At 34.4% G+C, this 25,765-nt stretch overlaps 1 protein-coding gene across 4 annotated transcripts in view; it reads left to right on the top strand.

Moving 5' to 3' along the window:
• The window catches only part of CACNA2D1 (calcium voltage-gated channel auxiliary subunit alpha2delta 1), a 379,624-nt gene that overhangs the window by 218,383 nt on the left and 135,476 nt on the right, over positions 1-25,765 (top strand). For all 4 annotated transcript variants that reach the window (XM_017835197.1, XM_017835200.1, XM_017835199.1 and 1 more), the window contains exon 6: positions 897-1,026. In XM_017835197.1, the coding sequence (XP_017690686.1) occupies positions 897-1,026 (130 nt within the window). The remainder of the gene's footprint in view (positions 1-896; positions 1,027-25,765) is intronic.

Below are 25,765 nucleotides of genomic sequence, written 5' to 3'. Positions count from 1 at the left end.
TTGATTTGTTATTGCTATAAGTGGCAGTCGACTCATGTCGTGAGGCCTCCTGTTCCAGCTGCAGCTGAGACAGGTGAAGATATTGCCACCTCCTCCTGGGCCTTCTCTACCTCCTTGGTTCCACACTCCATGTAATTTTTCTAATGAGTTAGAAAAATCTCTGCTTTTCAAAATTTTTAAGAACTAGTCCAAATTGACTGAATCAATTGGAAGGAATCAAGAAATGTGTATCAGGGTGCAGACAGGTAAGAGAGGATGGGAACCTAAGACAGAGAGGTGATGGTGAGCACCTGAGCATTTGGGGACACTTCCACCCAGTCAGATATAGCCAGTTCATGAGATTTCATTGTTAAAATAGACCAGTGAACAAATCCTGATTCAGTCAGAAGTTCTAAGAAGGCTTAATTTCCTTTCTTTGTCTGAATTTACACCACAGTTTCTCAAAAATCCATTTATGAAATGTATATGAGTGGTATCATTTTTAGTTTTGTGATTTACTGTATAATCTGCAGAAGGAAAAAAATAAGATACAGTGTTCATATTTAAGATTCAGTACAAAATATTAAACATAATAAAAGGTAATGTACTTGCCTTGCATTATAGTTGTAAAAATTACATGTGCTTATGAAAAAATTAGACATGTAAGGTGTTAGGCTCTTACTTTTCTTTTGCAGTTCTTCATTTCACTGACTTTCATTGCATAACTCAAAATTAAAAGAAAACTATACAAAAGTATTCCTGGACCTGGAGCAACTGATTGTGTTTATACACAAATACAAAATGTTAGCAATGAAAGAAAGGTTATGAATCATTTAGGTAAAAAGAGGCAAATGTGAATGGAATTGTTTTTAGCAATATTGTAATATTTTGCCCTTTACATGTCTTTCTTTAAAAAGCCTGAAAAGAATGACACTGAATCTGGCAGCCAGAGAATCAGACCGGTATTTGAAGATGATCCTGTTTTCCGACGGCAAACGTCTTACCAACATGCAGCAGTCCACATACCAACAGATATTTATGAAGGCTGTAAGTAGCATGTGAACAAAGTGATCTTATATTTTAATACTAAGCTCATTAGTTGGGTCCCATTCTTAAAACAAATAACCTCCAAACTAAATTTTTGCCACCATTTTTAGTGCAGGATTGTGCTTACTGTCACTTTTACTTCTTTCACTAATACTTCAGAGATGTGCTCTATTAGACATACAATTCATTTTATGAATTAGTAGGAGCCACAGTTAAAGAGATCCATTGGGGTTGGATCTGAGTTTCACAAATGGAACTGGAGATGAGATGAGATGAAACTCTTAAATATTCTAACCTTCTGATCCATTCTTTCTCTATACTGTTCTCATTTAAAACAAACAATTCTTGACAGCTCTTATTTACATGCTGTTTGGCCTCAGGCAGAGGTGAGTTCTGAAAATATTTTTGAGTATCCCAAAAATCAGATACCATTCAGGTAAATAACATACTGTGTGAGAGAGTAGTACCAATACTGCATGCAGTGATTTCTAGAATTGCAGTAACAGACTTTAACAGAGAATTTGCATAAAGTCTTTCTAAACTCTGGAAAAAAAGGCATATTCTGCTGAGGATTCATTAGTTGTATTTCAAACTGAAGTATTTATCTTTCAAGATGTAAATAAGTTCCTTTTCCTGTCTTCATCATCAAGCAAAAATCTTCATATAATAAGAAGACATTTCAGCATTCAAAGTGGTTGCATGTTTTTAAAAAGGGGAAAGGAAAATTAAATAGGATCCATACATTTTTAAGTTTTGATTTTTTTTTTTTTCAATTTAGGGTCCTAATTTCTAGTATGCGATCTTTTTCCCCTTTCAAAGTCTCATAAGGAGGAAAGAGACCCTAGTGTGACCCTGAGCTTTTTAAAATTCGTGGCCACAGTTGCGTGCAGCTTCCATAAATGACATGAAAATGGAAATGTCAGTATGATGGGGGAAAGAATCATCGTAACTCGTACTCTTACATGGTGTGCTTGACTGACAGACCTAGAGGATTATTCTGGGATTCTGGCTTTAATAAGAGCTAAAGTGCACCAAAAATGCAGGATTACAGAGAACTAACAGGACATTTCCTTTGCTTTGGTTTGAAGAGAATTGATACTTCACTGTTATGAGATGTTATAAAACCTTGTCTTGCATTATTAGGATATCTATAAACACCATGTGAACTTTGATATAAGATTGTCATCATAACAGTATGTAAAATGTTGTATTGTTACATTGAATTTAAGATCTTAGGTGGTACTCCTAAAGACACTTCTATCCCTTAAAAATGCATGCTAGGTAATGTTACTGTACATCCCATCAACCTAAAAATGAAGACAGATTATTACTTCCATAGGAAAGGTACAACTTTAGTATCTAATAAAATGAAAATAACAGACAGAAATGTACATTTCTGGAGAGAGGCAACTGCATGTGCAACATGTATGGTTCATGATTCTTTGGATCTGGCTTTTATATTTATTACCAGAGACGTGAAAACCTAGAAAATTACCAGGAAGACTGCAATTCTATGTCAGAAAAATCAGCTTCTTGTGTGGCTGGGTAACCTTCAGTTAGAGATGGAATTTTCATGAGATAACAGCATGAGAATACCTCAAAATCACAGATTTCCTCCCAACAAACACAAAATGATCACCAGGTTTTATTTTATAGTTGCAAAGTCCATGTGTCATCAGAACACAGTGAGCAGTTGGAATGTAGTCATTCAGCAATGTAGAATTATGTTTTTATCTTTTTACAATATAATCTACAAGCAATTTTTATGACCCTGGAAAGACTGATAACATATCTAGAACACTGTTTTCATTTTTCTTCCTGTTCACAGGAGCTAACCTGTCATTTCCTGATAGAGGTTTCAGTGTCCACTATACTAGGGAACAATTGTACACTTTGAAAATAGTATCTGCAATTCCTTGTCTACATCACAGTGTGCTAGGGAGCATTTACAACACGGGTATGACAACAAATCCTTCTTAGAAACAGTGGATGAGACGCAGTTTACAACTTTTATTGCTTGGAAGCCAATTTTTTTTTTTTACTGAATTACACCTTGGGAAGCAGATTTATTTTTTTGTCCTTTATTATGTATGTTTTGTAGGATGCCAAGAGAAACAAAGAATTGCTCTTTGGATCTCACAGAATAGTTTTCAATGACTGAATATTTGACTTGCTTATTCTTCCTTCAGATTGGTTTTCACTTCTCTTGCCTCTTACAGTAGCAGGTTGTTGTCTCTAGGGGAGAGGGACAATTACTATTAGAGCCACATGCAGTCTGAATTTTCATTTGGACCTGTCAATCACACTTTGTCACATTAATTAATTTTTTTCTGTATGAAGCTGGGAATTTAGGATTCACTGACTCTTAATCATAGAATCATAGAATTACTAAGGTTGGAAAAGACCTTTAAGATCATCAATATGTTATCTATTAAATCTTTCTTTCTTATTTAAGTTTCATTTTTCTTGCAGTTATTATTTATGATTATGTATGATTTTTTAAAATATGAATAACAATTTCTCGTCCACTTAGATTTTTGAAAATGGGAAAACAGTTTGGCTAGTAATTCTGTAATGGTGCACCACCCATTTAAACTTGAAACCTAATATGTGCTATAGAATAATATTCTTTGGCTTCCTACATGTATAATAATTTGCTTATTTTGAAATACAGTGATGAACTTCTTGTGAAGTAGTACCTTTTATTTCACCATAGAAATATATGATATATCATTACAAAATATCCATTTGCTGCATCCCAGTTATTACTTTGTGACTTATTTGATTGCAGAAAGAAATATTATGAAAGTTGGTTGTTTGGGTTTTTTTCCTTCCCTGGGTCTGGTGCCAAAACCTACGCAGAGACAGGGGAAAGTCTAGGGAGTTAATTTATTTGCCTGTTTCTGAGGATTGCAGTCTCACCACAGGGGAGGTCAATCCGAATAAAATAGACCCAAATCAGGCTTTTAATTCAGGATTTTCAAGAGTTCCATTTAGGTTCTGAAATGAAATCAATCTGTAGCTGAAAACAGAACAGACCCTCAGGTCGTCTTTCTACCACATGCACTGAGAATTAGTCATGCATCTCCTATTAGCAATAGCAGAAGTCTTATTTCTAAATCCTTATTAAAACTGTACAATGCTTATCCCTAGGCAGAATATAGGAACTTCAGGCCAGGAGTAAGAGGAAATCCCTGGCACAAGGCAAGTGAGGTTAATCTTCCCGGTGGATACCACCACGTGCCCTTGCTGTCTGGGATTCATAACGCTCCATCTTGCTCTAGTTGTATGTCTGTACTGGTGTAGATTTTAGGGAAGGTGTTAGGCAGAGTACACAAACAAGTTTTGCTTTTTTCTTTGTAGTTATTCCTGCTTTAGTTCCTTAAAATCAGAAATATGGCTTCCATATGTCACTGCTTGATTAGCATTCAAGAGTTGATTAAAGTGTCAGGTTAAAAGTAATGTGTCATGAACATGACAACATCACTTTGAATATGTTTAGACAGCTACAAGCAAGAAAAAAGGGCTTTCCCTGCTCAGAACACATTAAACCAGTCATAAATAAAGTTACAATTAATTGATGGTTCATATACCTTAATAATCATCAAATATACATGCTGGTTTTTTAGTACTCTCATGGCAGTCAAAATTTTTCTACTGCTTAAAATCTTGTGTTTATTATATATTATTTGATAGCAAGTTTGGCAGTGAACATAAATTTTGCCTTTTCAGTAGTGCATCACATATATATAAATCGGTTATTGATAAAGTATTTTGATGTAGTAGTACTTAGCACTGGCAGGCAATCAAAACTTTTAGGAAAGACTTGAAAAATTCAGGTTTGATGTTAGAGTGATTTTTATCTTGACTGGAATTTTTAAAATTTTGGGCAGTTTTTTCTTATCTTGTGTATCTCAGGCTATTAGCTTGAAAAGAAGAAATATTCTTCGGGAATAGTGGTCTTGTGAAAGGTGATCCTGCCCATGGCAGGGGTGGTTGGAACTAGATGATCTTTAAGGTCCCTTCCAACCCAGGCCATCCTATGGTTCTATGGTTCTGTGAAAAAAAAGCCCTTAGAAATGCTGGGAAATGAAACCATGAGAGTGAGAATATTCCTCCTCAAAAAAACCCCAATTCAAATAAACTAGGAACAAGTGCCTTATCATTTACTCATGGAAGGTCTTGTGTGTGATAATAAATAAGATTTATTCAAGAATCAAGATATTGATAAAGTGTGTATATATTTTGGTGTGCTACATCAGCAATCCTTAAATTACTAAAGAAGCAATAAAACTTCTGTGGGGTTTTTTTGTTGTTTTGTTTTGGTTTTGGTTTTGTTTTTAGTTTAAATAACAGTTACAGACAGGCAAGACACTTTTATTACTTAAATTATTTGACTTAAAGTATTTTAAGATTAAAGATATTTTTTGTTATAGCTGAGAAACTGAAGCTATTCATAACTATTTTTCTCCTGATTTCTTATAAGGCATAAATGAGTAGCTCAGGTTTAATACAGCTAAAATTGAAAAATGATTGTTTCAAATCTCCGATATTGTGTGTTCACACCTTTAAATTTGGAAATAGCATTATTTATGTCTCATGCAGATGGCACGTGAGATTACTTTCTTTTAATATTTTTTTTATGTTCTCCGTCATTTTAATCAGTGAGTTATTTGTGAAAACATGAAGTGAGTGAAGTGGACCTTTAAATGAATTTTCAGTGTCAGCCTCTTTTAAATACCAAACGCTATGGCTTGGGGTAACTATAAAGCAAATGTTAGTTGAAGCTAAGTCCCTAAGTACTGCCTGGTTGGTTCAATATTTAGCCTGGAAGCAAAATACTGATGTAGAAGTTTAAGTAAAGAACTCTAGGGTCAGTATTGCTTTTTACGTTCTGACAATTATAGTGTTGTTTGGTTTTTTTTCCCCCAAGTAGCTTGCTAAAGCTTCCCGAACTAAATTCTTATTTAAATAAGCAGAAAGAAGAAATAGCTTTTCCAAATTGATGAACAAGTTTGTTTTCTTTGTCCGGAAGACCAAACAACTTGAATAGTATCCTTCATCATAAGGAGGTACTTATATTTTGGTACTGAGATTGCATTAGTTTAATTGGATGGATGGTTTAGCATAGTCACCTGACGTCAGGCTGACCATGACCCCTGTTTAAAGTTATCAAAATTTAGGTAATAAGGTAGGATAAGGAAAGACTGCTCAGTAGACAAGGTTAATTTTTTCCTCCTTGAAAGACTAAATTGATTAGGTACAGGCTATTTTGAAGATACTGCTGTAGTAAGGAATTACCAATGTAGATTTAAAGCAATCTGCCTAATAATGATGCATCACAAAAATGGTAAAATAAAATATTCTCAAGTTGAGTATTTGAGAATACATTTTGGCTTGAGAAGTTTATCCAAGACAAACTGACTCTTAAATGTGACATAACGTTCTTAATGGGAAAAGAAATAGTGGCAAAACTGAAATAAAACATACTTCTGTTATAATTCCAGATACTCTTCCAGACTTGCATTGTCTTACTTTAAAATGTTTGAATAGAGTTTTCAAATGTTTCTGCAAAATGAAAAAGCAGAATTTTTATTTTCAGAAGTAAATTTAGAACCTAAATGCCATAGCTTTTCATAGAGATGCAGTTGTCTAAACACACGTTTCTACTGGCAGTGAGTCTTTTGAAATATTGTGCTTCTGAACTGAAAGATGTTTATTTGAAATTAATCAAGGGTAAACTATTTAAAATCAATATGACTTTTTATTTTTTATTTGGTATGTATTTGTGTGGGAGCTGACTGAAAGACAGCTTTATGAGATTCTTGACACCTAACACTCAACATGTTTCCTGGAATATTAATTAATTTTTTTAACCTTTTTGAAAGCTAAGTTCTTATTTAGAAACACTAGGGGAAAGTTATATAACATAATAATTTATTCCTAAAATATTCGGGCTAATTTCTGAGTTTTACTAAGCTTTGTTACTTGCCTCAAATTGAAAGCAAGAGATACTAATTTTTACACTTCTGTCTGTTATTTTGTGTTAAAAAGTTTTCTCTAAGCTAACAGTTAAAGTACTTCTGCAGCTTAGATCTGTAAAATATTTTAAATATTTAAATATTTTACACCTATTCTGATCATTTAACCTGGGGAAATGAAATACTAAATTCAAGCTGAGTGAACAGTCACAATTCACTAATAATCCATGATGGGAATCTTTTCTTTATCTTGGTGATTCCTTTTATCCCATAGAGCCATTTGATACTAGGATGACAAGAAATTATAGGGTTTACTTTATGATTCGTTGTAAAGAGGTTTTCTTCATATCTTCTGTTCCCAGTTGTTATTTTTACTTGCAAAATGTTTTATTTTACTATAGATCTAATTTTGGCAGAAAAAAAAATATTATTTCTGTTGCCAACTTTCTTTTATGGCGTAAACATATTAACACAGCATGTCTGTGCCCATGCAGAGACATCGTACTTTTCTCTGATTCAGTTTTAATCACTCCTAAACTTCATGGTTACCATCTAAATTTCACTAGAGAAATGCACTGAATAGTTCTGTCTCCTGATCTTCCAGGTTCCTGTTTCTGAGCTGCAGGAGTTTATCTTCTAATTGATATCCTTACAATCTTCTTTGTACCCTGCTTTACCTTTATTAAATAAATATTGAAAGATATATTTAATGACAAAAAAACCATATATTGCTAAAACATAACTACAGTCAGGATGCTGTACTGACACAGAATTCCCCCTGAAAACAACAAAACTAAGTAATATTTTATTATGTTAACACATTTCTTTTTAAATGCAATAAAATATATCACAAATTATTTTTTTCTATTTCATTAAGTCTAGGAAATGTTTAATTTATTTCCTTTTCTTGTTGTTGTTGTTCATGCTCTTTTTAAAAAAGAAGCAAACCTAAAAAATATTGAGTTTGGGTTTTCAATAAAACACCACGGGCCTTAGGCATGGCCCTAATCAAAGCTTGTGGGCTTTTTTCACAGTGATCCCCTTGTGGACCATCACCTACCAAACTTTCTATATTATGTCATTCCTCTTCTTGTAACCAGAAGTTCATCTACATGAATCTCTGACGTTATATAGTCTTCTTAAATACTCAAAGGGTGCTATCTCCTACTTGTTTAATATTTTTAATATCATGGTGAGTTGTGAAACTCACCAGAAGGCAAACTTGTCATACCTGGTTAAATTGGTCATTGTGGTGTGACTTCAACAAAATAGAATACCATACAATGAAGAGACCTTCAGTCTCTTTGATTTTCAGAACTCTGGGGTTTAGACAGAAAGATAAAAATGCATTTGTGATCGTATTTATTTTATTTTCTCAAACTGTATAACATTAATTTATATAGTTTGTAAAAAAAAAAAAAAAAGGTGTGAAAATGCTTTTCTGGTAAATTGAATGCTGACTGTCATTATCATTTAGCCTCTCACTACAGATTTCTTGATCATCAATCATCTTGACCATTCTGCTGTGCCTCCAGAATTGTCTTGGACTCTATAGCAGGTCCTGGGATTCCAGTGTCTGTTAGGTTGCTTGACTGAGTAATAAATGTTTAAGCTGTGCATACTGCCAAAATCTATCTTGGAGACCAGATGTTTGCTGCTGCTCCTCAGATCCCTTTCCATTCCTTTTGCAGTATTTTCTCTCTTATGCACAGCTTGGAATAGCAATTAGTCCTGAATCCTCTTGTAACAAGAGGGAAAAGTTGGCTCTGCAGTAAGATTGGCAATGTTCTTATGGTTAAAAATAGCTAATGGTGGCCTTTGTATTTTTGCAATACAGACTGCTAAGCAGAGCCCTAAATATCAGTAGATCTTTATTATTTGACATATTAAAATATAAGGCAATTTTAATGACCGTCTTGAGGGAGTGATTGATTCTGGTGTGTGCAATTCTCCCTATGTGGAAACTGCTGCAAGGAGATTCTTTGTCATAAACCTGGGTTAGCTTTGCCAAATAGGTTGATGCAGGGGGCATACGTTGTCCAAACTTTCTATTGGTCCTCAAGGAAGGGGAAATGTCACCTCAATCCTTTGATCAGCTGCATCCCCTAAAAGCCTCTGCTGATATGAGGGTTTGCTGTTTACTGCTCTACAGTAAGGAAGATTCATAAGGAAGCTGCAAGTGTAATTCCAGTGACATTCTGCAAGTGTAATTCCACAGCACATAAAAGTCTTTGATTCAGGATTCACAGGAATTTTTCTATAATTACTCCTTCAAAACTCTTTCCCAATATTTATAAGGGAGTATAGGAAGAAATAGTTGTTATATTTGCAAGCTCAGAATGAAAATAAATGTTTAGGTGCGTTTCAGTATGTCAAACAAGTAGATATGATGAATTAAGTTGATTACTAGAAAAAAAGTGCTAAATTGCTTGAAGCAAATATCTGACAAGAAAATACCAATTTATGTGAAGCCCTTCATGGAAAAAACGTAAATTATGTTCTGTCTAAAGGACCTTAAAACCTAGTTTAAATGGAAGTAGGAGAGATTTGGGATATTCTTTGGTTACCCTGAGAGTCTGTCAATTTTTTTTCTCCTCTTCTCAAACAAGTTTCCCTTGTTTTGTCCTCAGTTGTTGAGACATAGAGTAGGGACAGAGAAAGGAATGGAGGAGGGAAGAGGAACTGTGACCTACCCCCTTTTTCTTCTTTCTGTGTTCTCACACAAGCTGCCAGCTCTGCTCTGAGCTGTACAGCTGACACCCTCTGTGACCCTCGGTAAAGCTGTAGAAGAGCACATGTGATCGTGCAGGCAACTTCTGCCTCCACCTCTGCACTCCTGTGGCATCTGATGGTGCTGACTGGGCTGAAAGTGCACATGCACAGAACAAACTTGTGCAAACCCTCAAAGAAGAAGGCAAGATGATTTAAACCCAGTAATATAATATAAGCCACATAAAATAACCCATATGTATTGCCAAGAACAAGTACCTCGATGCATACATAGATAGCTTCTGTACATACAAAAATAATATACTAGAATGAGTTTGTTTATTCTTTACTCGACCCACACAAATTATGGGGAATTGAAATAAAATATTTGCAGACTGTCAATTTTTTCACTCTGGTAATGTGAAATATTTTGAATGAAACCGTCTCTCTGCTCATGAAATTTTTAGAAGGGTCTTGTTGTTTTGTTCTGGGTTTAATATCTAAAAGGTTTAATATATTTATTATCAACAGAGTTCTGTTTTTCCCCCTGGAAAGAAATCTAGTTTTCATCTGTGCAATATTTGAAAAAAAAAAAAAAGTTTGTTTTCTGTAAAACCCATTACTGAAAAATTAGCCCTTACATTTCAGAATGTCTTTTATTTCCAGCCTGTGATACCGTGGCTGTGAGTTTTGCTCCATTGATAGCAGCCTAGCTATGAGTTCTGATTTTTTTAACCTCTACTGGTTAAAAATTATATCCCTGGGTTATTGCACTTTATGAGACTTACATGATGAATCGTTATAAAGCTATACTCTAAAAATATTTCATTCATTTGATTATTTCAGAACAAAGGGAAATAAAGTTGTTAAATTATAGATGTGCAGGAGATAAAAATTAAGATTCAAAGTATTTTATTCTGAAAAATACTAACCATGATAGATGATTTGTTAAAAAGGTAGGAAATAAATCTGAGTGTTGTTGGAAATATCCCTATTGATAAAATTATATGGGTTGCTTACCAAGAAACTGCCCGTAAATCAGCAGTAGATTAATGGATTGGAATATATCTTCTCTACTATAATTTCAGCGTGCACATTATCATATTATCCAGCATTGTGGTTATTATTACTATTTTTAAAGTAGTATCACCTTCACAAATGATATGATCAGTTTTAGTTTTGAAATGAGGAAGATAGGTAATGCAAGATTGGGAACAATATTACTTAGTCATAAGTGGATTTGAATATCCTTAGAGAATGGCTTTTTGTGGATATGTCCAAAATTTGCAGTCTTTAAAGGTTGTAACAACATACAGAATGTAATTTAAGGGCATGACTACTATTTCTTTACTTATTACTAAGGACTCACTGATTTGATTGGTCCACTTCATTCTTTCTGCCATGTGAGTTCATTTCCAGTCTTAGCTATTAAGAAGGAATAATGTGTACGTTAGTGATAAGGTGTTTCTCTGGCAATACATAAATCATAGATTTTTGTCCCATTATTGAGTTTATATTTTGTGAAGTTTTGATGGTGTAGTTTGAATATAGGCATCTTTATATGTTTCATCTGTGTATATGGATATATAAATATATATGTATAAAGATATTTAAATAATGCTACTGAATTACTTAAAATTCATATTATTCTCAAATATCCACTTGAGCACAGATTATGTTATCTTCTCTGTGCATCATTTAAATGTCTGTCATGAAATAATTTGAAATTCATGTAAGATTACTATGTTTTAATGGTCTTGTACAGTGTACAAATCTCAGTTACTTCTCTGTGTCAGAAGTTGTTTTACACCAAATTAGCTATGGTTATTTCTCTGTCTGACACTAGTTCCTTCCAGATTACTATTTCCATCAATAATAACACATTGGTTTTATTGGTTTTCCATCTTGCCCTCCCTGCAGTCTCTCCATCCTTTAGTCTGTACTTGACTGCTTTCCCTCTTCATTTGTATGAAGCTCAGCTTTAGATATTTTTCTCTCTTAAAGTTGTACGAGCATTGATTTGAAAATGGTGTCTGACTCTTTGTGAAATTGTTTGGTTTACTTCCAAGGTGTGTCTTTTATAAACAGAAAATCCCAAAATTCAACTCACAGAACTGATCCATAAAATAAACACTTATATTCATGATCTTCTCTCACACTTTTTTCTTTCTTTTTGATGATGAGGAAGATAAAAATTAATTCTCCTTTACTGCAGGTGAAGTGCATGCCAGTTACCATTGAGAAACTGATGTGCAGTTGTAAAAAATACACTCCCTTTGAAATCCTTTTAAGCCTGAAATACGGATATTTTCTAACTGGCACATGATGCAAAATTCAGTTCTTTGGATTAGATCTTGTCTTCCATTGTACTACGAAGGCCACCATCATATCTGTTTTTTTTCTTTTATTCTACATACAGATCTGAAGTGCTTCTTGTCTTTTTCTTTTTGAAGACAATTTTGTCTTCTGCTTTCCATTTTATATCTGTTTCTTCTCATTTTTCATGAGTTCTGGACTCTTGTCTGCCTTTTTGCTCTCTTCTGCTCTAAGCCTTCATTTTCTGTTTTGTTTGTTTGTTTGTTTGTTTTCCTTTTGTATGTAGTTTATGATTATCTTTATTATGCCATACTGAGAATTCTGGATTCCTCAGATCTATTTTTCCTTCTGGAGTAAAGCCCCTCTGCTTTTTTCTCACAAGCATGGGATTTTTAACTTTATTCATCCTATTCACAGCTTGTTCTTCTGATCCTCTGGTTCAGCAAACATCTGCATATCTTCAGCGATGTGTCCTCTGTCTTGCTTTATCACATTTAGGATCTTCCTATTTTCTCAAACTGTATCTCTATCAATTTTTCATATCCCTGTTGCATACTATTTCATAAATAAGTAACTTTTGTCATACTTCTGCTTAAGATAATAGACATCCTGTAGCCTTGCAATCCTGTCATCTTCACATTCCCCCTGGAGTCCCCTATTTCTTTGTACCTTTTCTTTCAGATTTAGGTTATTATACTGGATATAGTTTTTTAAAATAGATATCAACAATTTTAAAAGAATATTAATTTCTGCCTTTTTCTATACAAATATTCATCAGGTTTATCTAATTAGAATCATTTGAAATGGAAAAAAATGTACGGGGACAAATCCCTGAACATTACCTTGTGGATATGTTTACATGGATTTACACTGAATCCTGGATTAGTTGAATGAAATAGGATAAGCTATGTGTGTGTTAAAATGCTTTTGTGCTTAAAGTATCTGTTTCTGAGCAGGACTTGTTAAGTTCAGACAGGACATTTCATTGAGACCGTTACCTGCCCTTGCTATTGGAGCCAGCCCCTGCCTGTCAGATCTCCTTCAAGTAAATGCTCAATTTTTCAGCAAAAACAATTAGCCTAAGCATGTGTTGTAAAATGAGACTAGGACTTTTCCATTAATCAGCACGATAATATTAGTGATTTCTAATGTATATGGTCACACATCTAATTGCAAGTAAACTTTTAACTTACAAGTTATTTATTTAAATGATTTTAGTTTTTACAGTTAGACACACCGTTCTTTGAAACAATTATCTCTATAACTATTCATTCAGTAAAAGAATTTTGTAGTAAGCTATTTTTAAATTTTTGGCCTATTCTCATGAAAGGTTCTGTGTCCTTGGTATCCATTTATTTTCAATAATATTCGAAATCACTCAGGCCCATTCAGGTCAGCACCTTACTTTATGTTGTTGAAAAACAATACATAGTGGCTGACTAGGAGAAGAGTGAGAAAGGCGGGAAAAAGCCAAATCTAGACCTTCGCTTTCTCAGTTGGCAGCTGAAAATCAAAAGCGAACTTGGGTAGCTCAGCATGATGAGTATGGCAAGTGACAGACTGTTCAGAGCTGAGGAAAAGGCGATAATGAAATCTTAAATTAGAAAATCTTCCAAAACAAGCTGACAACACAGTTCAAAATAAATTAAAAAAAAAAATCCATAGATGTTGGCAAAGACAAAGAAAAAATAAAGTTGTAAGAAGGCATAGCATAGGGGCTTATTGAGCTGGGGGGTGCCAGGAGATGTTGACTTAGTATTTCCTAGTAATTTTTCTTCTGGGGATGAGAAGAGGCTTAGTTGTTTGGGCTGTTATTTTGCTTTATTTGAAAGAAAAATCTCAAGAGTCAACACTTTACTATGTATCTGATTGAAGTTTCTGCACAGTCAGCCTGGACATACCAAATAACTACTTTGTACATTCCTTCAGTGTCATTTAGTTGAATCCAAATATGAGTACTCAATTCCCTGAACGGCATACTGAATATCAAATACTGTTGGTTTCATTTTTAATTTACAGTAAAAACATCATGGAATCATAAAATCACAGAATCTGCTGAGTTGGAAGGGACCCACAAGGATCGTAGAGTCCAACTCCTGGCCCTGCAAAGGACCATCCCCAAGAGTCACACCATGTGCCCGAGAGGATCATCCAAGTACTTCTTGAAATCTGTCAGGCTTGGTGCTGTGACCACTGCCCTGGGTCAGTGCTGTGACCACTGCACTGTTCCAGTGCCCAGCCTCCCTCTGGGTGAAGGATATTTTTCTAACATCCAATCTAAACCTCCCTTGACACAACTTCAGGCCATTCCCTCAGGTCCTGTCACTGGTCACCACAGAGAGAGATCAGTGTCTACCCCTCCTCTTCCCCTCACAAGGAAGTTTTAACTGCAATGAGGTCTTCCCTCAGTTTCCTTAAGGAACATCTAGTTGCAAACAGCCTGCCATGAGCAGGGACACCTTTCTCTTGGCCAAATTGTCCAGAGCTCCATTCAGTCTGCCCTCCAAGGAAGGGGCATCCACAGATTCTCTGGGCAACCTGTCCCAGTACCTCACTACCCTCAGGGTAAAGAATCTTTTTTTCTAATTTCTAATCTAAACGTGTCTATTTATGACTCTCAGTTTTACTTTCTGTAGTTCAGAGTAACTAAGGTTTTACCTTCTGCTTCTCTTAGTGAAGGTGTTCCAACACTGATATGGCAATATTGGTATGATACACATTTAATGTAGAAATGACTTAACAATGAATCAGACCCAAGAGGTACAGTGCAGTGGTGCCCATGACTGATATTTCCGATACTGTAAAACTGAAATATGATCTCTAAGAAGATTATGTTTTCTGTGAAATACTGTCTGTGGTACTGCCTGTAACAGTCTTTCATCACTTTGCGACGACTAAATTCTGGAATAACATCATCAATGCATTGGAAGGTTATGATATCTATCATTGATAGTTATAAGGTGCCACTAGATTTTTATACAAATTAGTGAATATTTTTTTTATTATCTAGCAAACAGAGTTAATCTCAGTACTTAAACAATAGCTTTCATTAAAATTTGTATTACCTACACATTTTAGAATAGTATGTTTACAAACACCAAATAAGGCAGATAAAACAAGCAGCACAAAACTACAATCCTGCAAATCTTATTTTGTCTCATCTACACACTAAATCTCTCAGGTTGTTGCATATCTTGCAAGACTTTTAGTGTATCTTTACTGATTTTTCAGTTTTCTAAGCAGGTGACATGAGGCTTGCCTTCTTACACAGTATGTGGCTTGATCTGGAATTGCATTTTGATGGCATTTTGTTCAGCAGTAATTGCAGGTCAAGATAATAGTGTATCTTAACATGTCCTCAACCTGGATATAACACTAAGTCTGATTTTTTAAGGAAACCTAAAGATGTAGATACAGTGAAATTATTAATTAGCTCAAACTCCCTTTAGCTTGTTGAAGCCAGTTTTTCACCTGAAGCATCTAATTAATGAAAAAGGGATGCTAATATTTTTATATTATTTATACATATTATCTATTTTTCTTATGAATATATAATATACTAACAACTGTAAGATAGTCACATTAGTAGTTTGAAATATATGAAAAATAAAGCTAAAACTACTAAAATAGTGTTAAATTAACACATTGCAGTTAAATTTTAGATGCATTGTGATAGTAAAATAATAGGGAAATTGAGTGATTTCCTGTTCACAAATTATATGTGAGAAGGAATTTTGTCCTGGAGAATCCGTTTGTTGCAGTTGAATGTAATAGTGTGGACAATGAATAAATGAGATTTCATTGAAGGATGCCTGCTCCATATTTAGAAGAAATTAGCTGAGAGGTACGCAGTGTCCCTACTTAATTATTTCTTTATTGACTTTAAATTTTGTTTAGTGCAGTTCTCACCAACATGAGAAATTTACATTATCTAACCAGGAAAATCTTTCTGCTTTGCAAATCTTAATGTAATGTTTTGACATATAGGCTGGATACGTGCAACATTTATTGTTAGGTCAACAAATGTTGATGGTTGTTGACTTGATTTTAATCATAGGGGTTGTATCTGAAATGATAAATATTTTTTTTTCATATGCATAAAAAATGGTATGATCTTTGATGATGAAGTAGACTCAGCCTAGATACTTGAGCAAATTTGTTTGCCAGTGGAAAGGGGTATGATATATATCACTTTGCTTTTACAATGTTGTCAAGTTTAATGAATAGGAGCCCTTGGTTTTGGTGGGATCTGTCATGCTTTTTTTCTTTAGATAATAACTTCAAAAAAAATTCATGTAATTATTAACTTAAAGGCAAGGTATTTGATATAGTTGTACATAAAAGTGCCTGTTTGTGGCATATTTATTATTTCATCAGCCGTAATGCATTTTCCCCTCTTATATCCACTCTATGTATCTCTCTACTTGTGCTGATTTTAGCTTGTTCTCTGTGTTCTGGTTTTTGAAAAAGGCAAAAAATTGGAAAAATTAATGGTTGATCTTAGAAGTGGGAAAGTTTTTCCCAGTTTATTGGCATTATTTTTCTGATTTTTTTTAGACTTAACTCTCTTTAGTAGTCCTTGAGAAATGTGAATCTCAATCATGTCTACCCTGAACAATCTCCATGATATTGAGGAGTCACTGCCCATCTTTTGTTTATTTTTAAAATAATAGTGATTGTCCCTTATCTTGTAAAAGCCCACCATGAAATAAAAAAGTTATCTGACATTAGGTAGCATCTGTTCTTAGATTAAATGCTTGTAATTTGGGAATTAATTACTTGTTTAAGAATTTTGGTAATGCAGGTTGTCTTCAGCAACTTGGATGTTGAGTGATGTCAGGAGTATCAGACTGACAGATTGCAAAGCTGACTGTGGTAAAAGTCTTTATCGCCAGCAAAAAATCTCTTTGCACTGTTTTTTGTTTGTTTTTTGTTTGTTAGTTTGTTTTATTGTTTGCTTGTTGGTTTTTTTTGAAGACAAGCCTAGAAAAGAGTGTCTAGTCTTTTAGACAGTGTGTGCTGTAAATGGATGTCTGAGGCTATGCTGGTCTAATAGGAAGTCACAGGATAATAGCCTCTTGCCACTGGCTTAAGTGAAAGGTGAAATGGAAACATTTATTTTCCAGAAGAGACATTGATTTAGTAACAGCTTTCTATTACTGCAAATTAGTGATATAGAAGTTAGCATTTCACCCTCTTTGAAGTAGCCTGGTGTGTTCAGAATGAGTTATACACTCCAGCAGCTAAAAGCTGTTTGACTCCAATAACAGGCTTTTTATCCAAACTATGGACCATACTTACTGGGAATATAAACACACAGTTATTATTGTTGAAGAGTGTGCTTCTGTCCTTTTTTTGATTTGTTTTGTTTTGCTTTGTTTTTCCTCTCTTTTTCTTTTCCCTCATATGCAGGGAACATGTACTCTCTGGAAATGGTAAGAAAACAGATGTTTCCTTATGATTTTCCAGTACACCTTAATCTCATCTCTGCTTTATGAAGAGTTTTGTTTAGCAAAACTTTGTTCCTTCATTTTAGATATGATAAAATAGTTTTTTTCTGTCATTTACAATATTCATTTTAAGGTATTTTCTGCTATTCTTTCCCTATGGAGTGATAGTATTCTGTAGAAGCTGAGAAAGGGGGAGAGCAGTGTCAAAATGGGATTATTCTTCAGAGTCTGGTAACTTCCTAGAGCATCTTGGAAAATGCACAGTGTGATAAAGTGCACAGTGCATAAATATATATAAATATAAAAGAACTGGATCTGAAATTCTAAGAAATATAAGAAAAATAATGCAGCATATATCACTTCCATTTAATATTACAAAATATATTATTTTATGTGATGCGCTATATGATAATGTAATTATTATATTTATATTTATATTATATTATACTATATTATGTTATATTATATCATGTTATATTATATTATATTATATTATATTATATTATACATATTGTTTGCATATAACCCAACAAGGAAATTCTCTAGTTCATGTAGTTTTTTTTCCTCTGGTCTCTGAGAAATTCTTTTCACATTTTGTTCAGCACTGGAATACTGGAACTGAGCATCACCGTCAGGGAAACAGGAGGCTAAAAGATACAGTAACAGGATTGTGATTGTAGCAGAAGCAGAGAGAAAATAAATCGCAGACAATAAAGGCATCATATAAACCTTAACTTGTTTGTGCTGGTAATCAGCCGTTGTCAGATCCAGCTCGAAATTAGAGCAGAATTCGTTCATATAAAGTAAGAAAATGAGGGTAGAGGCTGAAGGGGTGGGGTTTTTTTGTTTGCTTGCTTAATTCCTAAACCAGTGTAGATTCTTGATGTAGAAGATAACATGTTTTCATTAACTTTTGATTTATTTAATCTTGAAAAATGGGAGTCATCCTTTTTTTTCCTACTCAAAGCACATGTAGATCCCTTTAGGCTAATTTAACACAAGGCTCTGAGAGGCTCAACATTCACTTACTCCTTATGACAATGGCAGGGAAATTTTCTGTGGTGCAAAATGCTTTATGAGAAATTATCTAATGACTTGTCTGGCTCTTTCCTAAATACATATCTATATATCTTCTATAGAGAAAATAACAAAACTTTTGGAGAATTTACCTCCTATGCTGGATTTTGAATTTGTATGTCATAGCTACTCAGCTTGGAAATATTTAACTTTTACAATTTTCTATTCTAATCATTCCCCGATACCATTCCTTGAATACATTTTCATAATGCATTTTGCTGAAACACCCCGAACTTCTGTAGAACTACATAAATTAATGATAATCAGAGATTTAAAATTCTATTCACAACACAAGTCAAACTTGTTGGTGTTCTTTTTAAAGAACTAGTTCACATAAATTTATTCAAAAGTGCAGTTGCATGCATTTTTATGTTAATTATTTTATATTTTTGTATAGTATTCAAAAGAATAAGACAAATAATTTTGTTTTTTTTTTTTTAAATCTGACTGAGTTTTTTATTTGAAAACAAAGCGTGCCTTTTCCCTTTCTAAAGGGAAACACTATTAGAAATTTTATGCACCCACATAAAAAGGTGGGGAAATTGCATCCTTCAAAATAAAAAGCACACAATCAATCTCCCAGACACTTAGCAATGCATCAGAAAACCTTCTTCAAATGCACTTCAAGAGTATGGATTTGTCTCTGCTTTGTAAATTAGTAATGGGATTAGAAGTATCAGAAGTCTGTTTTCATCATGTGGCAGGTTTTGAAGGACTTCTAGTGGTTTTTTTTTTTCAAACCTGGTCTGACAAAACCCCTTTTCATCTCAGCTAGTTATCTGAGCTATTGGTGTCTGATCTGGAAAAGATCCAGAATCTGCTTTTAGCTAATATATAAAATCCATTAAGAGATGATTCATTCCTGCATTCACTACTTCTATGCTGTCACTTCTCTGTAACTCCAGTTGCAGTCCTAGATTCTATCTAGGAAGATAGAATTTTTTTTTTTCTTAGCTCCTAGAAAATATTTTTTAAATTGCATGATAATAAAAAGACAATCATAGGAAGATTCCTCACAGAAAAACAAAGGAATCAAGTACTAGCTCCTCTTTTCACAGTATAAGGATCCTCAACAAGTATCATGAACCTTTTGCTTTGATGAATGAAAAAAATATGCTAAAATCCTATTTTAAAAGACAAAAGAAAAAAAACCTTCTTGATTTGCAAGAACATGTTTGTAAAGTTAATGATAAATGCATTAGTCAAGTTCTCTTAGAAGCCCTGATTAACTGTTAATTTAACTATCCATATCCCTTTCATGTCACCCATAAAAGACTACTTCTGTAATGGTCTCTTTCTACTCATCCTTTTGAAATATCATAGAGAACTCATTAAATATTGAAACAAAACTTGAACAGTCTTTCTAAGGCAGCTCAGAGTTAGAAGTTCCCTCGAGCGATATTCATATTTCAGAAAAAGTTACACCCCGATCCAGGGCATCTTTAACTCTGACATGATGCAGCCAGGTGGGTGTTGGTCTCTTCTCCCAGGCAGCTATCAGTATGATGCCTAAAAGAAAACTCAGGAAAAAAAACTCCGAGGCAACTTAATTTTTGGAGATAAGGTAAAAAAAAGGATTTAATGATGCCTCTAGGGCAATAGGGTTACAAGATGCATGTGTGCCTTCTCTGTCTTAGGTGTTACAATTTATAATACTGTCCTTCCAATCCCAAGTTTTTCCACCCCCTGGCTTTTGCCCTGATCCACCCTCGATCCGCCCCTTGGGAATTAGATCTGAGGTCTTTTACTTCGTCATTTTTATCTTCCTTGGAGCACAAAGGGCAGACAGTCACCCAGTTCTTGACTGTATCTTGTGGTTTAGGCCAGAATACAAGTGTTCTTAAACAGAAGAGGCCTATCTTGAAGAGAAGTGTAAATATTCTAATGGAATTTAGGAGAATTGATATGGGGAATTGGGGTGAGAGGGTTGAGGAATGTGTGTAGCTACCGTGCTAAGGGTAAGGGTAAGCGTAAGGGAATAATGCTGCTGCTTCTAAAACCTACATTTTCTACCTAACTATTTATAAAACTTATAAAAATTAGAAAAAATCAAAAATCAAAAAGTCTCTAAGGCATCAAGTAAGACAAGAGGGCAGGGTCTTAAGGTCTGCCAGGGGAGGTTTAGGTTAGATATTAGGAAGAAATTCTTTACAGAGGGGGTAATCAGGCATTGGAATGGGCTACCCAGGAAAGTGCCCTCCATCCCTGGAAGTTTTTAAGATGAGACTGGATGTGGCACTTAGTGCCATGGTCTGGTAACCACGGCAATGTTGGATCAAGGGTTGGACTTGATGATCTCAGAGGTCCCTTCCAACCTGACTAATTCTATGATTCTATGATAATGATTTAAGAAGATTTATCACTTTACCTGTATCTTACTCTCGTATGGTAATACTCTATGCATGCTTTTGTATATCAGCTGAGAAATATTGTACATTATGAAGAGAAGATTCAGGTTTCTGCTGATATTTATGTCCCTAAAGCCCTCAAAGGAACGCTTCTTGTGTATCGGGGGCGGGTGGGAACACCACATTTAAGAATCTCTGTGTTTATGAATTTCAGAAAAAATTCAGTTTTCCAGTGCCATAGACTATTTCCTCCCTGATGATTATATGGTGTGTTAATTCAGTTTCAGTCTATTATTGGTTACTGGAAATTAGCATCATGTTTTTGAAATACCCAATTTGTATGGAGTGCTCCTTAGGAATAAGGATCTTTATTTTCTCAAAAGGAAAGAAGAGATTACTTTATGTTATGCCATTTCAGCAGATTCAAAAAAGCTTAATGTTGATCAAAACAGTTTGTATCATAAATCCATTGCTAGGAACTGAATGAGAATGTAAATGTTATTGAGAGGATGATTGGTCTCAATGATTTCATTTTCAGGCCTCTGGAGATGATGCTTGGGATGATTATACCAAAAGCCCTGCAATAACAGACAGAATCCAAAACTGGATCATGATACAACAAATACATCTACAAGGGTAGATACAAGAAGAAAGCTGGGGCACAACTGAGTGTCCTAAAAAACTTATCTCTTACGTAATATGTGTAAGACACAATGTGTGTCTTACATATTGTCACAACAAACCTTTACAAAAATCAAATTAAAAATTTTAAAATAAATAAAAATTCAAACTAGCATCTTACTTTTTTTTTTTTTTAATCCTAGGAAAAAAACCCAACAGATTTCTTATTCCTACCCCAAACCACTTAATGTGGTGGTTTTAGTAGTAGTAACGCTATTGTACATCTTCTGAAGTTTAGGGTATTTGAATGGATTTCAGGATGTTTGGGGTGTTCACTTACTTGTTCGATGCAGCTGCTCTGTTCAAGCTGAGCTCTTTGACTGCTGAGTTTCCAGTTCATCAGGCTGGATTACTGAAATGGTCTTGTGCAGGATGAGCTGCAGTGAAATGTAGTAGCCCAATGCCTCATCATTAGCTAAGAGGGTCAGGTTCTGCCTGTTTCACACACTATTTGTATTTCTGACTTTATGGATGCCTACTGTTGTTGAGATGTGTGTTAAACTCCTTTTTACTCTCTCTTTGGTTTGTTTTTTTTGGGGGGGGGTTTTTTGGAGGTTTTTTTGTGTGTAATCCTTGTAGATGTACTCAGCAGCTTTACTTCTTGTACAAGCGTCATCTTTCAACATCAATGGCTGTGTAATCTCTCCTGTCTCCTGTGCAATGACACTTGTACTGAAGTGCATCTGGACATTTCTGCTTCTGATTTTTTAAACTGTCAGAAGGTGCACCTTCTAAGGAATTTTCAGTCAGATATAATCCCATTTCTACTACCCATGTCCTTGAGGTTATCAGTTTCTCTCCACAGGTCTTTGAGACCATGACTCTTCATTGACAGGGTTTTTTGATTTTGTGTCATCAGTATAAACCAATGAAAATACTGAAATGGTGCTTAAAACTTATCATTGTCAAACTTTAGTTTTAATGTCTTCTTAACCCCATATTCACTTTACCAGTATAGCTTCCTGATCAGTCATTATCCAATCTACATGTATTGTATCCATATTCAAACTTCAACTAATGGTTGTTCCATGTAAATAGCTTCAAATGTTTTGCTGGCAACTAGATAGATGATTTGAATTATATTCTTCCTCCACACCCCCCTACCTTCAAATAAATAAATATTTAGAATTAATGTATTAATCTAGTATTCTATGTCATATTTTCCCTTCATCTTTCCGCTTTTCCTCTTTCACTGTTCATTCTAAAAGCATGCATTATAGGTAGCTTGATTACTTGAGTCAGTTCTTCCTCCTGTTTCTTCATAGAGCTTATGTCCTGTATTTATGTGGCACTACAGTACTATTTTTAGAAATCCTTCCTATAAATTCGCAATCTTTCTTTCAGAGTTCAGTGATAGAGATTACCCATTCCCTTGGTTGTTATGCAGTAAGTTTTTACTTCTGCTTAGTGTTGTGTTTTCTGTTTCTGCATCCTCATTTACAGTAGTTGAGAATCTGTATCAATATGTTTCTGAATAGGAAAAACAGAAAAAGAAATTGCTGTTGGAAACAGGGCTACTAGTAGAAATAAAAACGTCAGTTGCAATGTATTTGCCAGCTTTTACTTTTACTCTGACTTAATAGCCTTTGGCACAATGATCACACTCAAATCTTTTCTTCCCTATGCCAAGCAACTGCATTGTTTGTTCTCCCTTTAGGGAGCCCTGAGAGGTCTCCATCCACACTTGCAAATAAGATAACACCAGTGAAATACGTTTGAAAGAAAGCAAGCTATGGTTAGAAGATCAAATCCATCTACTGAATGGAGCTGTCTGAATGCATGCTCTTAACCATAAAATTAAGGTATTCTACCTTTTGTAGGAAGCACTAAGCACCATTGCATTCACCATAGGGAAAAATATAATATAGGATATTTAGTTAGGTATATATTGCAACTTACTTTCTTATAGCTTGTCTTTGCCAATGTGCTAACTAAGCAATGTGTTAAAGCATTAATTTATCCATGGAGAGGCAATTAAAGAGTGTACATTTCTCAAGCAGTGTGTTACTTAATATCATGTTTTTTTCTTTCTAATTTCTGTTCTGTAGTACCCAGTAGGGCACTACGTAAATGCAAACTCTACTTTTTTTTCCTTTTTTTTTTATTTTCCTTATCTCACTTTTTTTTGTTATTGTTGTTGTTTATTTTTGTTTGGTTTTGGTTTTGTTTAAAAACAAAACAAAACAAAACAAAAACAAACAAAAACAAACAAACAAACAAAAAAAAACCAAAACCAAAACCAAAAAAGCAAAATGGTTTATAAACCACTTAACTGCAGAAGAGCCTCATCTGAAGCTACTGTTTAAATAGCTTTGCGTGTCAACCACTTTATGCTGGTAAATTTCTTCCTCTTATTTCTACATCACAGTCAATCTCATATTTTTATTGCTATTAGGTCAATAATTACTGATCACTTATTCAGCATAATGCTTTAGTGCTACTATGAGTTAAAGTACAAACTGATAATGGAGAGTTATTCCATTTTATTTTAATAATTTTTCTAGGGGAGTAGAAGCAAACACACAATCATTTCTGAAGATTAGGTGATTTTGAAACTCAAAATGTAATATTTTATTATAGCTGTGAGGTGGCAACTTAGATTTTTTGTTTCAAAAAACCAATACATAAAGATTCTATAAGAAATGATGATATATGTAGAAATAGTTCATGTGCTTGGCTGGAAGGGACAGAATGCACAATCAAGCCCAGTTTCCTGTAGCCATAGCTCTGTCACCCATGCTGATCTCACTGAGGGGAGAAGGTGTCTAGTTCAAACATTAATATCCTACAAATCATCTACTCTTTTAACACTGTGAGATACAGGTGACAAAGTATATTCCAGTTGCTTTCCACTTTTAGTAAATTTCAAAACTAAGTAGAAAATGAATGTCTGTCACAGGAAAAAATGCAGGAGAGATTAAGAGCATTTATTCCCACACTAGCAGTACATTTGCTAATTCAAAATGTGAAATGGAAAATGTCACCAATTTATTTTAAAAACTTGTTAGTATCACACAGTACTGGAAGACTTCCAGAAAAGAGTTCAAATTAGGGCAAGTATATACCCTTAAAATTTTAGTTTGCTGAAATTTGTGGCTGGAGGGCTTCCTGATGAGGGTTAATGTCTTTGTGTTTTACATGCCAGATTTTACTTTTCTTTTTTTTGCCTGTGAGAATAGGTTTTAAAGCCATATTAACTCAGTCTCTTCAGCATAAGTTTAGTACTGTACAAAGAAGTATATCTTTTTTTTACCATGTTCCTATTTTCCAGTGTATCGCCCATAGGTTTTAAGGTGTCCTACCCCCAGGATGAAAGAGTCCTCATTAAATCAATTTGTCATAATGTGAAATATATTTTATACCTCCTATCCTTTCTGTTACCTTTTTTTTTCTTTGGTTGGTTGTATTTGTTTAATGAGTCCAAGAGAAGTAGAAAAGAAACAAGACCATGCCAACTTTTTCCAGTATCTTCTAAGGCATAATTCTCCTCACTGATCTATTATTGCCTCATCCATTCTCTTCTTCTTCATATCCTGCTTAACAGGGTGATTTTTCTATTAAGAGGATCTCACCTTCATCTCCTTGTCTTCCTCTTGCAATACAAAGCATATTATTAAGCTGATTCAGTGTTTCTTCTTTAGTCTTTAAGTCTTCAGTTCAACTGTTTCTCTCAATCCCATTTTGTTTTGGTTTGTTTATTTTGTGATTTTAAAATAAATTTATTATTCTGTGGTCATTCTCCCCAAAATCATAAGTAGCAATATCTGCTGTCTACAGGTTCCTTAGGAGGGGAGGTGGAGAGGCAGGTCTAATCTCTGCTCCCTGGTATCCAGTAATAGGACATGTGGGAATACTTCAGGGGAGGTTCAGACTGGGGGTTTTCTTTACCAAGAGGATTGTCAAACACTGGGACAGGCTTCCTAGAGAGGTGGTCAATGCCCCAAGCCTTTCAAGTGTTTAAGGGACATTTGGAAAATGCCCTTAGTGACATGTTTTAACATTTGGTCAACTCTGAAGTAGTCAGGTTGTCAGTCATCAATCATGTAGCTGGACTGGATGATCACTGTAGATGACTTCCGACGGAAATATTCTATTCTATTCTATTCTATTCTATTCTATTCTATTCTATTCTATTCTATTCTATTCTATTCTATTCTATTCTATTCTATTCTATTCT

This window comes from Lepidothrix coronata, unplaced genomic scaffold, assembly GCF_001604755.1.
Source record: "Lepidothrix coronata isolate B3197 unplaced genomic scaffold, Lepidothrix_coronata-1.0 Scaffold251, whole genome shotgun sequence".
Taxonomy (NCBI): Eukaryota; Metazoa; Chordata; class Aves; order Passeriformes; family Pipridae; genus Lepidothrix; species Lepidothrix coronata.
The sequence above is the reverse complement of the archived record's forward strand: the minus strand, read 5'-3'. Positions and strand labels throughout refer to the sequence as shown.